At 48.3% G+C, this 16,898-nt stretch overlaps 1 protein-coding gene across 1 annotated transcript in view; it reads left to right on the top strand.

Annotated features, from left to right (window-relative positions):
* Window positions 1-15,081: 15,081 nt before the first annotated feature.
* The window catches only part of RAB37 (RAB37, member RAS oncogene family), a gene marked incomplete at both ends in the record, with an annotated part of 56,789 nt that continues 54,972 nt past the window's right edge, over window positions 15,082-16,898 (top strand). The window contains one exon of the mRNA XM_080713433.1: window positions 15,082-15,153. Coding sequence (XP_080569559.1) covers window positions 15,082-15,153 — 72 coding nt within the window. The remainder of the gene's footprint in view (window positions 15,154-16,898) is intronic.

Below are 16,898 nucleotides of genomic sequence, written 5' to 3' on the forward strand. Positions count from 1 at the left end.
CTCAGGCTGATCGTGGTCTCCATTACCCGATCAATAGATAAGCTGGAGAGTCCCCTGAAGTAGAGTTTTCACAAGATATCACATAATCTGTCTTGTTAAAAGGGCACAGAACAACTATATCTTCTTTTATTGTGGTTCTTAACTTTAAGATGTATATATTTTCCAGGGATTTGGGAGAGAAAGGCCTGGAAAAGACAACTGGTTTGGGGAGCACCAGATTCTATTAACATTATATCTTCTAGCTATTTCTTTTATCTCTTCTATCCTACGTCATTGCTGCTGCCTCTCCATGGTCCACCAAAGCCGGGGGAATAGGCAGGTGTAAATCATCCGGGGGGGTATGAAGAAGCAACAGAGCGTGGTCTCCCCACCCCCAGACTTTGGGCCTCCCCCAGTGAAAAAGGGTCTCTTTCTTTTTATTTTATTTATTTATTTTGGTCCCGGCGATGGAACCCAGTGGCCTCTACCTCCAGGCTATACCCCGACCTATTTTATTTTTCATTTGGAAACAGGGTCTCACTAAGTTGCTGAGAGCCTCACTAAGTAGCTGAGGCTGGCTTCGAACCTGTGCGATCCTCCTGTCTCAGCCTCCCAAGCGCAGGGATTACAAGTGTGCGCCACCACATCTGGATAAAAAGGGTCTCTTTCTATGTCTACCAACCACCTACTCCCATTCTACCAAGATTCTCCCAGCTCTGTGAAGCAAACAGAGCCCTGTGTGAATTACGTTTGGGGGCGCAACCATTCATCTTAGACCGAACAAGAATTCCAGACAACCACAATGGGCACTGTGCTGCGGGCTGTGCCCACAGCCTCCTCGGAGTCTGGGTCTCGCCTCTGTGCGCCTCGAGCTATGGGGAAAGTGCCGGGTTGGCAGCGAGGTCACGGAATGAATGGGTATAGAAGGGACACAGACAGGGCTAGACTCCAGGAGACTTCCGGGCTGGGTTTGTTTGGTGTGTCTCATGGTTGATTACCTGGCAGACCATGATGCCGTAGCTGATAAGCCAGTACAATAGCACCACACGCTTGCCCTAGGAAATGGAAGTCAGCACAGGGGCCAAAGTCCATCCTCAGAGTCCTCTTAAAAATAGGTTCCCCTCTATTCAGCCACCAACCCTGCCAGGTGACCTCACTCAAATATGGCCGGGAGACGGCGGCTGGGTTGCAGGCGCTCACCTGACTGTCACAAGTCTCAGTCCTTTGTCACTTCTCCCCTTTGAGGGCAGTATTTTTGTCCCTGCCGAGGCCTGACTTTTAGCACAGGCAGAGGCAATAAGGCTTTCCATCTGTTCTCACCTCTAAAATATCAGGTGCAAAGACATACTCTCTGGATTTAAAATGTTCCGCTTTGAACTATTAACGTGAAGATTGCGCTTTATATTTCCTCCCTCCTGGCTTCCTTGCTTCTCCGTTCATTCCTCTCCACCCTAGCCCATCCCACTCTGTCCTCTCTTTCTCTGTCATCCCATCCCTCTTCTCCAGTTCTCATCCCCATTGCCTGGCTCCTCTCCCTTCCATGGTTAAGACCCCAGGGAGAGGCAGACACAGGAGGATTGCAGGTTTGAGGCCAGCCTCAGCAACTTAGCAAGATCCCTGGCAACTTAGTGAGACTGTATTCCAAAATTTAAAAAAAAAAAAAACAAGGGCTGGGGGTGCCGCTTGGAGAAAGAACAGGCCTCAAACACACACACACACACACACACACACACACACACACACACACACACACACAGGTCTCCACAGCCCTGAGAGGGATTATCCTGGGTGTCTCAGGCCTCACCCTATACCTGGCTCTGTTCCCTCCTTGCCTATAACTTTATCTTCATATCATTTAAAGAGGGGTTCGTCTCCCATCATTCTGTTCCCTTCTGTCCCATCCACCTGGTAGAACACATCCCCATTACACATGGAGCAGTTATATTACTTAGGGCACCATACAGCCACTGCTATGGTTTGAATCTGGAATGTCCCCAAAGGCTCATGTGTTGGAGGCGAAGGCCTGGTCCCCAGGCCACGGTGCCATTGGGAGGAGGTGGTGTAATGGAAGATCATCAGGTCAACAGGAGCGTGACCTTGAAGGAGTATTGGAACTTTGCCCTTCCTTGCTCTCTTTCTCTGTCTTTCCTACTACCAAAAAGTGAACATCATCCTCCACCGTGTGCTCCCTGCCATGGAGGAGTACCTCACCACAAGGCAGTGGAGCCAAGTAACCAGGAACTGGAGCCTCAGAAGCCAGGAGCCAAAACAAACCTTTCTTCCTTTTAGGCTAATTATCTCTAGTATTTTGTCACAGTGACAGAAAGCTGACTACATAGGTACTGTTAATATTCTTTCTCTTTTTTTTTTTCTTAAAGTACTGGGGATTGAACCCAGGGGCATTCTATCTCCAAGCTATACCGCCTGCCCTATTTTTCATTCTTTATTTTTAAACAGAGTCTGAGTTGCAAAGGGCCTCACTAAGTAGCTGAAGCTGTTTGAGAACCACAATCCTCCTGTTTCAGCCTCCTAAATGCTGGGATTACAAGCGTGTGTCACCATACCCGGCTAGGTACTGTTAATATTAAGAGACAATTTAACTCTGGCATACATGACATGAAAATTTATCTTTCCTCTAGCCTCCAAGGGTAAGCAGCCCACGGCTGATCTGTCGGCTCCACAAAGCTCAGGTTTCATCCTGCCCCTGGCTCTACCATCCAGCAGCTGGCTGCTGCCTTAAGGTAAGGTAGCTGTACCAGTTCCCACCACTACCTCCACACTCCAGCCAGAGCACGTGAGGAGGCAGAGGGGAGGCTTGTTCCCTTCTACGGGTTCACATCTGCTCAGATATTACATTGGCCAGGACATAGTTACATCATCACACCTAGCTGCAAGGGAGGCCTGGAAATTTTTGTTAATATTTAATTTTTGTGTGTGTGGTACTAGGGATGAAACCCAGGGGTATTCTACCTCTGAGCTACACTCCCAGCCCTATTTTTTATACTTTATGTTGAAGCAGGGTCTCACTGAGTTCAAAGGACCTCACTAAATAGATGAATCTGGCTGTAAACCACTATCCTCTGGTCTCAGCTTCTCAAATGCTGAGATTACAAGGATGCGCCACCACACTCAGCTACTGTTTTTCTTTTTTAAACTCCCGGCCAAGTGCCCAGCTAAAACTTCTGTTACTATAAAATAAGAGGGGATGCCAGGTGTGACGGCACACACTTGTAATCCCAGCACCTGGGAGGCTGGGACAAGAGGATCGCAGATTTGCACCCAGCCTCAGCTACTTAGTGAGGCCCTCTGAAACTCAGTGAGAGCCTGTTTCAAAATAAAGAATAAGAAGCCGGGCGTGGCGGCGCACGCTTGTAATCCCCGCGCTTGAGAAGCTAAGACAGGAGGATCACACGGGTTCGAAGCTAGCCTCAGCTACTTAGTGAAGCTCTCGGCAACTCAGTGAGACCCTGTTTCCAAATAAAGTATAAAATAGGGCTGGGAGTGTAGCCCGGAGGTAGAATGTCCTTGGGTTCAATCCCCAGCACCAATAAATACATAAATTAATTAATTAATTAATTAAATTTAAAAAAAATAAATAAATAAAAAACAAGAGGGGATAAATGGCAATATATTACACTGAGAAATATTATCTCCCCTTCCTTAAAACCACGGGGTGAAAGAAACAGTAGTTATCCTTCCCTATCCTTCTAAAAAGTATGGTCGCAATTTAGAGGATCATTCAAGAAATCCTACGATAAGTAGAATTCATAGCAGAATAGCAGTGGTGATGATGGCGATGCTGATGCTGATGAAGATGCCGGGCGTCTCCCAGCATCTTGTCATCCCAGCATCTGGGAGGCTGAGACCCGAGGACCGCGGTTCGCGGACAGCCTCAGCTACTTAGCGAGGCCCTCTGCAACTCAGTGAGACCCTGTTTCCAAATAAAGAATAAAAAATAGGGCAGGGGGTGGAGCTCGGAGGTAGAATGCCCCTGGGCTCCATCCCTGATGATAACAGTGACCATAAAGGTAAAGAGGGAGGGGGACGTAGGGGAGGGCTAAACGAGTGATGTGTGCACGTGCGCCTCTGCCATCTTGTACCCCATTAAGATGTGATCACAGTGCACCAATAAAAAAAAGTAATGGCTAATGCTGTATGACACTTCCTAAAGGAAAGACGCCATTCTAAGTCTTCTTGTTAATCCACGTGATATCAACACACTGTATCCATACAACAACCCTATGAGCATACACTGGCATTCCTACTGTACAGGTGATGTAACTGAGAGCCGGAGAGGTCATGGTGACTAAAGTCACACAGTGGTAAAGGCCTAGGTGTCCTGGCTCTAGAACAAAAGCCGTGTAAATAGGTGCTATTCCTGTGCGGTATCTGGTTTTGGAGGAATGTGTTGGATCAGGAGTCCTATCTCCTAGGATGTGATGCTATGCTCTGGGGTGACGGGGTGGAGGGATCCATGCTCTGTTCTACGTGAATGTGCATGTGGCCGTCTATGTCATGTCCTAGCCCCTCTCCTACGAAGTCTAGATTCTCTTGTTGATCTCACGCAGTGTCCTCCTCCTATCCAACTGGAGCCCTTCCTCGTCCCTCTGGGGCAGCTAAAACCCTTTCTGAATGGTTTCCTGGGTCTGGTTGAAGGCGACATTAACAGGCACCATCCCGTAGTTCCCAGACTTGTCTCCACCACAAGTTCATGAGAATGCCAATCCCCAACCCTCGTCCCAAGACATCCTGTATCTGTATTTTTGGTCAGCACACCTGACCTCCCCAATTTTTTTTTTTTTTTTTTTTTTTTTTTTTTTTTTTTTTTTTTTTTTTTGTACTGGGGATGGAACCCAGGGGCTTTCTACCTCCAGACTACATTCCCAGGCCTATTTTATATTTTTATTTTGAAACAAGTTCTCACTACATTGCCGAGAGCCTCACTAAGTAGCTGAGGCTGTCTTTAAACCTGTGTGATCCTCCACTGTCAGCCTCCCAAGTGCTGGGATTACAAGCGTGCGCCACCACATCCAGCCTTGACCTCCACAATTCTAAGGAAGCTCACCCGGAGTCTGAATAGGGAAATATTAGTAGACATGCTCCCAGACAAGTCTGATATGTGAATCTCCTCTCCACTGTCCCCGCCCAGTGGACACAGCCTACATCAGGAGCTCACTCACACCGCACCCCATGTCGGATGACACCAGCTCCACTGAGGGCATCACCTGTGAGCCGGGCTCCAGGAAGGGTTTATAGACTATGTCATCGAATCCATGATAATGAAAGAATGGACACATGGAGAATATCACTATGTGAGCATTACTGCATTTGGAAACTGAAAGGTTTGAGCCGCTGCCCCGCAGGGGGCGGGGCCGGAAGCTAGGAGGCGGAGCCCTGTGATTCCCAGAGGAGACCACGCCCCTCGGTTTGAGAGAAGCCAGATAGAGACCGGCTCTAGCCCCGCGGGCTCACGGGGGCTGGCCGTCGACTCTCCACGAATAAAGGCATCCATACCACCTATAATGGATTTCCGCGTGTATCTGTGCGCCAAGGGGACCCCGCATCTTTATTTATTAATGAGAAACAGGGTCTCTTAAGACAGAGAGACTGGCTTCGAACCAGCACGATCCTCCTGTCTCTGCCTCCCAAGCGTAGAAGGTGGTCCAAGTCACATCCCTTCTAAATGGCCCGAGGAGACCTGGCGTCCCCGAGTCTGAACCTGAGCCTCGGGTGCATTTTAACGTGTCTCGCGGGCTTCTGGCGGGCGCCCTGCAGCCCCGCTGCCCCGCAGCCCACCCAGCCAAAGAAAGCAATGAAATTAAAAATGCATCGTTAAGGATACAAACAGATGCAATGAAACTGTCTACAGCGTGGTGGCGCACGCTTGTGATCCCAGTACTTGGGAGGCTGAGACAGGCGGATCGCAAGTTCAAAGCCAGCCTCTGCTGCTTAGTGAGGCCCTTTGCAACTCAGTGAGACCCTGTTGCAAAAATAAAAGAATAAAAAATCAGGCTGGGGGTATAGCTCAGAGGTAGAATGCCCCTGGGTTCCATCCCAAATACTGCAAAAGAAAAAAATCTATTATTTTAGAAAATTTTGAAATACACAGTACATTATTATTAACTATAATCACTATGCCATGCAATAAATAGCTAAAATTTAATTAGTGGTAACTAAAGTGAAACTTTACGTGTGTGTGTGTGTGTGTGTGTGTGTGTGTTAATGGGGACTGAACCCAGGGGCATTCTACCTCTGAGCTACACCCCCAGTCCTATTTTATTTATTTATTTTTTATTTTGAAACAGGATCTCACTAAGCTGCTGAAGGTCTTGCTAAATTGCTGAGGCTGGCCCCAAATCTGCAATCCTCCTGTCTCAGCCTCCCCGATACTGGGATTACAGGCATGCACCACCACACCAGCTACATTCCCCTCTTTTACCAACCTCTTTCCTAAAAGACTTCTTACTGAGAAGAGGGCTACACTACACAAGAGAGAAGAAACAGAACAAACTGGGCGGCTAAGAGAAGGGTAAGTAAAGTTTGCTGACTCTATCATTTTTTCTTTATTTGGAAACAGGGTCTCACTAAGTTGCTGAGAGCCTCACTCAGTAGCTGAGGCTGGCTTCGAACCCGTGCGATCCCCCTGTCTCAGCCTCCCAAGTGCGGGGATTACAAGCGTGCGCCACCACACCCTGCGACTTTATCATTCTGATATTCCCAGAATATCGGGCGGTGAGCCCTGGGCTTCTGCAGCCGCGCAGAGCAGGTTCTGAGACCCGGCTGGAAACAAACGTCCACAAGGCGGCGGCACTGAGTTGCGAAGAGCCTCCCCTCACCGGCGATTCCCCTGAGAGCTGAGAGCCACGTGACACTGGACACTTCTGGACGCCTCTAGATAGGAGGCAAGCCCTCTTAGCGCCTCTTCCCCCGGACCCTGATCTACCTAATGACTTAGAGCCAGCACGTGGCCCTAGAGGCCAGGGAGTTTTTCAGACCAAAAAGGTCTGAATGGTCTTCACAGCGGCCTCCCAAAGGATGAATCTGTGTCTGACTCTCACTTTAACCAGCTGTAAAGATGGAAGAACAGGATCCCCCACCAGGGGGTTATTGGATGAGATTAAATTGAACGGTATGCCTTAGAGAGCCCGCACCCTGGCTCGTTCTTTACTCCTGTGTCTCCCCATCAAGGTCGGAGCAGACGTGGCAGCAGAGACCTGGGATGCTAGCCGGAGTGGTGGCACACGCCTGTACTCGGGAGGCTGAGTCAGGAGGAGCATAGGTTCGAGGCCAGCCTCAGCAACTCAGAGAGGCCTTCAACAACGTAGAGACTCTGTACAAAATAAACAAAATGAAACGAGGCGGGGGAGAGGGCACCAAATACAGATTAAATGTATAACATTTACTTTCAATAAAATAAATTTTAAAAAATAAAATGATAATATTTTTCAAAAAAAATAAAATAAATTGTATACTCTTGGGAAAAAAAAAAACCAAAATAAACAAAATGGGATTGGGAGAATAGCTCAAAGGTGCAGAACGACCCTGGGTCCAATCAGACAGAAGGAAGAAAGGGAGGGAGGGAGGGAGGGAGGGAGGGAATTCATTATGCTGGAAAGATGCCCAGGGTGGGGGGCTTATAAAGACTTTCCTTTTGGAGGCTGCTTCTCAGTTGTCAAAAGTGTGACTCCTTGGGGGTGCTGGGACACGAGACGATACTATCTGGGGTCTTTTCTCAAAAAGAGTTGGTACTCGGTGGCCACGTCCTGGGTGAAGCCCTCCCTGACTGCCACCCCTCCTCACTCCAGGCAGAGCGAGGTGCTCAACCCCTCCCCTAGACCCCAGGACACTTGCACAGTTCACAGTGACACTGTCCCCCATGGAGCCAGTACCAGGCACCGTGCTGACCACGTCCCCGCCTTCTCTCATTTCTGCAACAACCATAAAAGACAAAAGCCAAGAGTAGCAACATAAAATAACAGACCAAAGGCAGAGTGCAGTGGAGCACACCTGTAATCCCAGTACTTGGGAGGCTGGGACAGGAGGATCGTAGTTCAAAGCTAGCCTCGGCAACTTAGCGAGACCCTCGGCAACTCGGCAAGACCCAAAATAAAAAATAAAATAAACAGGGCTGAGGGTGCCGCTCAGAGGTAGAGTGCCCCTGAGCTCAATCCCAGTACCACGTACACACACGGAAGAAACCCAAGGCCAAGCTGAGGGCTAGGACCGAGGCCCGTGTCGGCTGGGTCTAGCGCTTGAGGTCCAGCCCTGGGCTGCGCCATCTCCCCTCCAGCCCTTCCCATGCGGGGCGGTGTTTCTAACCTGTCAGTCACACGCAGCTGACGGCCAGCTCTTCAGGGCCAGGACTGGGGCTCTTTGTCTGTTACCCCGAGCGCCTGGCACAGCGTCTGGCTGGGAATGAATAAATGGATGAAAAATGATCTCTCTCAAGAAAGGAGACAGCGCCATTGTTCCTCGCAGGTCAGCACGACCCATAACCTCCATCCCCGCACAGGGACAGGTCACTGAGGATAAAGGATGCCCTGGTCCTGACACCGCCTCCCTGCTCTCAGCTGAGGGAATTGGGCCAGTTCCTCCTTGAGAAAAGAGAAGTTGTCAGTGTGTGTGTGTGTGTGTGTGTGTGTGTAAGGCGAAAGCAGCCCAGATGGATAGGTGAACAGTAGAGGGTCCACACAAGTGAGGGAGTATTACTCAGCCTTAGAAAAAAGGACATTCTGACCCCCGCTACGAGGATGAGCCGTGAGAACATTCTGCTAAGGGCAGCGAGTCAGTCTCAAAGGCACAGGCTGCCCGATTCCAATCACATGAGGTACACAGATTAGTCAAATGCAAAGAGATTAAAAGTAGGCCCAGGGCTGCCGGGGGCTGGCGGGAGAAGGGCCTGAGGGGTCACTGTTTGATGGGTACAGAATCTCCGTTTCCCAAGACAAAAAGAGTCATATAGGTCGTTTTATACAACACTGAAAATGTACTTAACACAACTGAATTATCATATACTTAAGGTCGTTAACATGGTAAGTTTTATATCATGTTTATTATGTTTATCTTACCGGTATTAAAAAAAAAAATGTTTCCTAGCCAGGCATGGTGGCTCAGGTCTGTAACCCCAGTACTTGGGAGGCTGAAACAGGAGAATCAGTTTCGAGGACAGCTTCGGCAATGTGGCTGGACTCCCAGCAATCTAGCCAGATTCTATTTCAAAACAAAACAATAAATTAAAAAAAAAAAAAGCTAGAGGTCTAGCTCAGAGGCGGAATGTCTCCGGGTTCAATCCTAGTACCACGCACAAAAAAATTTTTTTAATGGGGATAAAAAGTAATTACTGGAAAGTGAAAAGAAAGTTGCTTAAAAATGCATCGTAAGGATCTGAAGAGGGCGTGAAGGAAACGTCTCAGTTCACAGAACAAAAAGACAGAGAAATAAAAAGCGTGAGTTTTTTTTATTAAAGATTGTAAAAGAAATAATCTAAACATCTGACTACTTGGGAACTTCAGGAAATAATGGTAATAAACAAAAGGAGGGAAAATAATCAAGAGATTTTTTTCCCAGAAAGGAGAGGAGTCACACATCTTTAAATCGAAGGGATCTGGCCGGGCGTGGTGGTGCGCGCTTGTAATCCCCGCGCTTGGGAGGCGGAGACAGGAGGATCGCGCTGGTTCGGAGCCAGCCTCGCTGGCTTAAGAGACCCTGTTTCCAAATAAAAATGTTAAAAAAATAGGTCTGGGAGTATAGCCCGTGGGAGTGTATATTGGAGGTAGAAGGGCTTCCAGGAACCCCAGTGCCACCAAAAAAATAAAAATAAAAATAAATAATAAATTGAAGGGATCTGGCCGGGCGTGGTGGTAATACACACCTTTCCTCCCAGTACTTGGGAGGCTGAGACCGGAGGATCACAGGTTTGAGGACAATATCAGCAAATAGTGAGATTCCCATCAACCTAGTGAATAAAAATAAAAATGGCTGGATGTGTAGCTGGGAGATGGAACCCAATACCAAAACAAAACAAAACAAGACATCCCCAAAGAAACTGTTTGGCAAAAATCAGTTAGTGGTAGGAACTCCTATACAATCCTAGCAGAAGATGCAATAATGTCTTTAAGCCTGGGAGACATTCATCTTCAACCTGGAATTCCAAATTAAAGTAGGAGCAGGACAAATGCTGTGCAGACCTGCAGGCAGCAGGCCCGCCGCTCTGGCCCCTTTCCTAAGAAGTTACTTGAGCGCATTCTCAAGTAACTTCCTCGAATACTTACTCAGGAGGAATAAACCAAGAAAAACCAGCCAAGTTCATCAGAGAATACATCAAGAAAGAGGAATAAATAAGTCAGAGAAATAGTGCATCCGTGTCCTAATATAACTGGAGAAAACGGCAGGGCTCTAACTAGGCAGCGGCCCGGGAAGGCAGCCAGTTCTTGGAACAGATGGAGAGATGGAGAGAGAGAGAGAGAGAGAGAGAGAGAGAGAGAGAGAGAGAGAGAGAGAGAGAAGAAGAAGAAGAAGAAGAAGAAGAAGAAGAAGAAGAAGAAGAAGAAGAAGAAGAAGAAGAAGAAGAAAGAAGGAAGAAGGGGAGGGGGAGAGGGAGAGGAGAGGAAAGGAGAGGAGAGAAGGGAGGGGAGGGGAGGAGAGGAGAGGGGGGGAGGAGAGGAGAGGAGAGGAGAGGAGAGGAGAGGAGAGGAGAGGAGAGGAGAGGAGAGGAGAGGAGAGGGAGCTGTGGCAGAGAGGTTAGGGGAGGCTCTAGATGAAAGCTTGGAGAGGGAGCCCGGAGCTTATGAAGAGGCCCAGCATCCATTTTAAAAGCGATTAGAAAATTGAGGGAGAGAAAGTCACTAAGTCCAGAGAAAGAAAGTCATTTTGTAAATACACAGAAAGCAGTCCACATCAGAACACCAGGTAATTGAGGCTCAAGACAAAAATGGGATGCAAATCTAAGAAAGAGAAGAGTTAGAAGCTAAGGGTGTGGGTGACGCAGGGACGCAGGCCTGCCACGCTCCTGCCTCCGCCTCCCAAGCACCGAGATTGCAGGTGTGAGCGCTGTGCCTGGATGTTTACATGTTTAACGTAGAAGCTCACAATCACTTGGGAATACAATCTCTGTGCTGGCTTCTGTTTCCATATCTGTCATGCGGACCAGATAGGTAAAGGAGCTTCTGCTTCTTCTCCTTTTTTTCTTTTTTTCTTTTGGTACTGGAAATGGAACCCAGGGGCATTCTACCTCCAAGCTACACCCTCAGTCCTTCTTATTTTTTATTACTTTTTTTTTTATTTTGAAACATAGTCACACTGAGTTCCTGAGGCTGGCCACAAACCTATGATCCTCCTGCCTCAGCCTCCCAAATACTGGGATTATACGCGTGTGCCACCACACCTGGCAAAGACTTCTTGTTGTTCCATTTTAAAAACTTAAATGAAGTCGGGTGTGGTGTCGCACGCTTGTAGTCCCAGCATTCTGGAGGCCGAGACCGGAGGATGGCAGTTGTGGACAGCCTCAGCTACTTAGCGAGGCCCTCCGCAACTCAGTGAGACCCTGTTTCCAAATAAAGAATAAAAAATTGGGCAGGGGATGTAGCTCGGAGGTCAAATGCCTCTGGGTTCCATCCCCAGACCCGCAAAATAATAATAATAATAATAATAATAATAATAATAATAATAATAAAATTAAAACTTAAATGAAGTCACAAATCCATATAGTAAAAAAATTAAACGGCGTGAAAGACCTCGGCTATTATTATCCCCACTTCCAGCCCCCTCCTCTAGGGCAGGCTTTAATTGCACCATGCCAGTCGTTTTGTTTATCAGCCACAAACATCTTCAGTTGACGGGCACCCTGTGTGTCCTCTGCGCCTTCTTCCCAACGTAGCTACGCCGCTCTTTCCTGTTTCGCCTATTCAACTCTACCGTGGCACCCAACAGGCCTCACTAGCCACGGATGGCATGTCTTGAGTCACCAACATGGGAACCGACACATCAACACCCCATCCTTTCACTTCTTCTTTTTCTTTCTTTCTTTCAGTACTGGGGATGGAACTCGGGGCATTCTACCTCCGAGCTACACCCCCAGCTCTATTTTTTATTCTTTATTTTGAAATAGTCTCACTGAGTTGCAGAGGGCCTCCCTAAGTAGCTGAGGCTATGCTTGAACCACGATCGTCCTGTCTCAGCCTCCCAAATGCTGGGATTACAAGCGTGCGCCACCACATCTGCCTTATATTTCTTTATTTTGAAGCAGGGTCTCACTGAGTTGCAGAGGGCCTCGCTAAGTAGCTGAGGCTGTCCACGGACTGCGATCGTCTTGAAAAAAGCATAAGGATCAAAAAGCATAAGGATCAATGCCCACAGCATATAAAAAGATTTTGTAAATCAGTAAGAAAGTCTGAGCACATTTATTCTTGACTCTTAGTCCATTTTCCATATAGTAGCCAAAGCCATATTTTTAATGCTCAAATCTGGTCCTACAATGGCTTTACGCTGCTTTTAGAACAGAGTTTAAAACTCTTAACAGGGTTCACGTGATCTCACCACGCTCCAAACTTACTGCCCCTCATTCCTCTCTCCTCTGTCACTGGATTCCAGCCACACCGACACTAGAATCTGCAGTGCCTTCATTTAAATATTAAAGCCAATTTTATTTATAAAGTGTTATTACTAAGTGTTGATGATCTTCACATATTTAATCTCACTTACGCTTCACAAAAATAGAAAATAAAAAGGTAGGAGCCAGACATTTTGGCACAGGTCTGTAATCCCAGTACTTGGGAGGCCAAGACAGGAGAATTGAAGGCTCAGGGCCAGTCTCAGCAACTTAGTGAGACACTATTTCAGAAATAAAAAATAAGGCGGCAACAGTGGTACATGCCTTTAATTCCAGTTCTTGGGAGGCTGAAACAGGGAATTGCAGGCTCAGGGCCAGCCTCAGCAACTTAGCAAGACCTTATTTCAAAAATAAAAAATAAAAGCCGGGCATGGTGGCGCACGCTTGTAATCCCCGCGCTTGGGAGGCTGAGACAGGAGGATCGCACAGGTTCAAAGCCAGCCTCAGCTACTTAGTGAGGCTCTCAGCAACTTAGTGAGACCCTGTTTCCAAATAAAAATATAAAATGGGTCTGGGAGTATAGCCCGGAGGTAGAAAGCCTCTGGGTTCCACCCCCAGTACCACCAAAATAAAAATAAAAATAAAAATAAAAATAAATAAAGCGGGAGTGGTGGTACATGCCTTTAAATCCAGTACTTGGGAGGCTGAAACAGGAGGATTGCAGGTCCAAGGCCAGCCTCAGAAACTTAACGAAGTACTCAACAACCTAATGAGTCCCCCCTCTTTCTTTGAAAAAAAAATAGGGCTGCACATGTAGGCAAAATAGGGCTGGAGATGGCAGCTAGGAGGTGGAATATCCCTGGGTTTGATCCCTAGCACCACAAAAAGATAAATAAAATAATGAAATAAAATAAAAAGGGCTAGGAGTGTAACTCGGTGGCAGAATGTCCCTGGATTCGATCTCCAACACCACACACACACACACACACACACAGTAGGTATAGCTTGTTCTGTGTCCTACAGATGAGAAAATACAATCAATCCTAGAGAACAGAAATGATTCAGCAAAGGCCACTCAGCCAAAAACGAATTGATACCACCCAGGGGTGAAATGCACCCTTTTAATCCCAAGACTGACATAACCATGCCTCCGTTGATACTGTGAACCCCAGAGTCCGCGGTGATAGGGCCTGTCCCTGGTTAGGTAGCCGCCTGAGCACCAGGGCACTGTGTGAGGATAACGCTCCAGACCAATCTCAGCTCCCCAGCCCTGTTCCAGATGTTGAGACTGGAGATCTAACATCTCACAGAGGACCCCCCTGAAGTTTAGGGGAAGTCGTCAGATCTCCCGTCTCCTTGCCAAGAAAGCAAAATAGCTCGCGTTGCCTGCGCTCTTGGTACACACCAGACACTCTTCTAGGCCCTTTACGTTCATTACCTTATTAAATGCTCAGAACGACACCAAGAGACAGGCACTACTATGATCTTCATTTTGTGTTCCCAGGTTACAAACAAATTTCAGAGCCAGGGAACCTGCGCTCCCAGGCATTCCGCCTCAGTGGGTCTTAAAATTTCTGAGAGGTAGCCGGGCATGGTGGCGCACGCTTGAAATCCCCGCGCTTGGGAGGCAGAGACAGAAGGATCGCGCAGGTTCAAAGCCAGCCGCGCTGGCTTAAGAGATCCTATTACCAAATAAAATATTTTTTTAAAAAATAGGTCTGGAGGCCGGGCGTGGTGGCGCACGCTTGTAATCCCTGCGCTTACTGAGACAGGAGGATCGCACAGGTTCGAAGCCAGTCTCAGCTACTTAGTGAGGCTCTCAGCAACTTAGTGAGACCCTGTTTCCAAATAAAATATAAAATGGGTCTGGGAGTATAGCCCGGAGGTAGAAGGCCCCTGGGTTCTACTCCCAGTACCACCACCACGAAAAAAAAAAAAAATAGGTCTGGGAGTGTAGCCCAGAGGTAGAAGGGTTTCCAAGAACCCCAGTACCACAATAAAAAAAAAAAAAATTCTAGGGGTCCTGTGCATCTAGAGGGTGTAAGGAAAGCTTTGGGCCTTCTCCCTCAGGAATACCAGGAACACAAAACTTGGTTTATTTCGGGGCTTCAGGGACCTGTAAGGCCCATCGTCTATCCGCCTCGGGTGTAGACTCCTAACTAGCTTATCCATACGGGAGAGAACTGTGCAGGGACCGAAGGAGATGCGGCGCCGGCACCGCGGGACTTCACGGTGCTGAGCAGAGCGGAGCTGTGCGCCAGAGACTCAGGGAACCTCTCTCCCCTCCCCTGGAAATCAGAAATAGTGAACTCCCCAGGGTGGCTGAGCTCCAGAGTCCTGCAGCGAGGGAAGCACGCACGCATCGCATCTCGGTCCCTCCCAGCATCCCGGAGTCACAAGACCCGCCACTCGGCGGACCGCAGAACTCTGGCCGGGTCCTAGTGCTGAGCCCGGGCCTCCGGGGAGCTGTCCAGTGCTGACCGCCGAAGCTGCGGGGCCCGCGGGGCTCAGACCCCAGCCTGCAGCGCCCGGCCAGCTGAAGCAGAGCTCCGGGCATGGACCTGCAGAGACCCGACTCCTACCAGGGGGGAGCTGGCCCTGCCTACAACGAGACAGTCCTGCATAAGGTAAAATCTCCCCGCGGCCCTGCCCCTGCCGGGTGCTGGGAGAGGGCAACAGTCACCAGCGCGCTCTCTCTCCATCCCTGACTTTTACTTTGGGACTTAAATAAGAGAAACTAGCCGGCATCCCTGAGCCTTATCAAAAGAGAGGTGTGTGAGCGCTGGGGGAGGGGCTTCATTCATTGGGTTAAATTGCCAGAGCCCCTTCCTGCCTCCCTCCTCCGCTCACCCTGGGATTCCTGTGCACTCCCAGCACCTGGCTCGTCCCAAAGCTCGCAGGGGGCTGTGTTTCTCCTCCCACCGGGTCTCACCAGCTGCAGCCCCCGTAGGTCTGGGAGCAGCGGTCAAAGGCCTGCGCTCCGGGCCAACTTGCCTGAAATGGTACCGCAGGAGAGGCGATGTGGTGCGTTCCACCCCGGCTTCCTCGTGGCTCCCAAACCCCCGTCCTGGGGCCCTGACTCACACACACACTTTCCGCATGTGTGTGATTGCTTCGAATCTCTAAGGCATCTGTTGCTCTCTTCCTGCAAGTTTCTTAGGCCACTCAACTTACGGTGATGCGGGTCTCCTCCTGAAGTGACTAGTATTCGGTATGGGGAAAGGAGATAAGAGCCTCTCTCTCTCTCTCTAGGTATTACTTTATTTTTTTTTATTTTTTTGCGGTACCGAGGATGGGACTCAGGGGCATTCTATCTCTGAGCTACACCCCCAGCTCTATTTTTATTCTTTATTTTGAAACAGGGTCTCGCTGAGTTGCAAAGGGCTTCACTAAGTAGCTGAGGATGTCCCACAAACCGCAATCCTCCTGTTTCAGCTTCCCGAATGCTGGGATTACAAGCGTGTGCCACCGTGCCCTGCTAGGTAATACTTTTTTTTTTTAATCCAAAATGTATCATTCTGAAACCCTAGCCCAAGATGTGCCATAATAAATTATTATAAATTATATATATTATGCCATAATAAATTATTATAGCTAGCTGCGCCTGCTGGTGCACACCTGTAGTCCCGGTATGTGGGATGCTAATCTCCACAACTTGGCAAGACCCTTAAGACCTTAGCCAGACCTTGTTTCAAAATTAAAATAGGGCTGGGGGTGTAGTTCAGAGGTAGAACACCCTAGGTTCAATCCCCAGCACCATAAAAGAGAGAAATTGTTACTCTTTATTCCTTCTTTGAGTTGGCTGTGCCCGTCTGTTTCCACCTGTATTTTTTTTTTTTTTTTTGCAGTACTGGGGATAAAACCTAGGGGCATTCTACCTCCAAGCTACACCCTCAGCCCTATTTTTTATTCTTTATTTTGAAACAGGGTCTAAGTTGCAGAGGGCCTCACAAAGTAGCTGAGGCTGGCCGCAAGCATGCGATCCTCCTGTCTCAGCCTCCCAAGTACTGGGATCACAAGCGTGCGCCACCACGCCTGGCTCTCAGCCTGTATTTTCTGTGCTTTGCTAGTTTTATGCCAGTTCATCTGTTAATTGCCTGCAAGTCTATACATGATTCTGTACTTAAAGTTTTTTTAATTAAAATATTCCGAAAAGTCTCTGTTTCAGAGACTTTGAAACAACCTAATGCATCCTTCTCCTCTCTTAAACAATTTTTATGTTTGAAGGAATTAGAGGCCAGATAGGCAAAAAGACGTATCCACGAACACATGTTAATAAATGCCTGAGCCCATGCTCATTCTCCTTTTCTCTCTATGCTTCCTACTCTCACCAAGACACACCCCGTACACTCACAGCATTGACATACCTAGG

Source organism: Muscardinus avellanarius (genome assembly GCF_963383645.1).
Source record: "Muscardinus avellanarius genome assembly, chromosome: 16".
In the NCBI taxonomy this organism is placed as follows: domain Eukaryota; kingdom Metazoa; phylum Chordata; class Mammalia; order Rodentia; family Gliridae; genus Muscardinus; species Muscardinus avellanarius.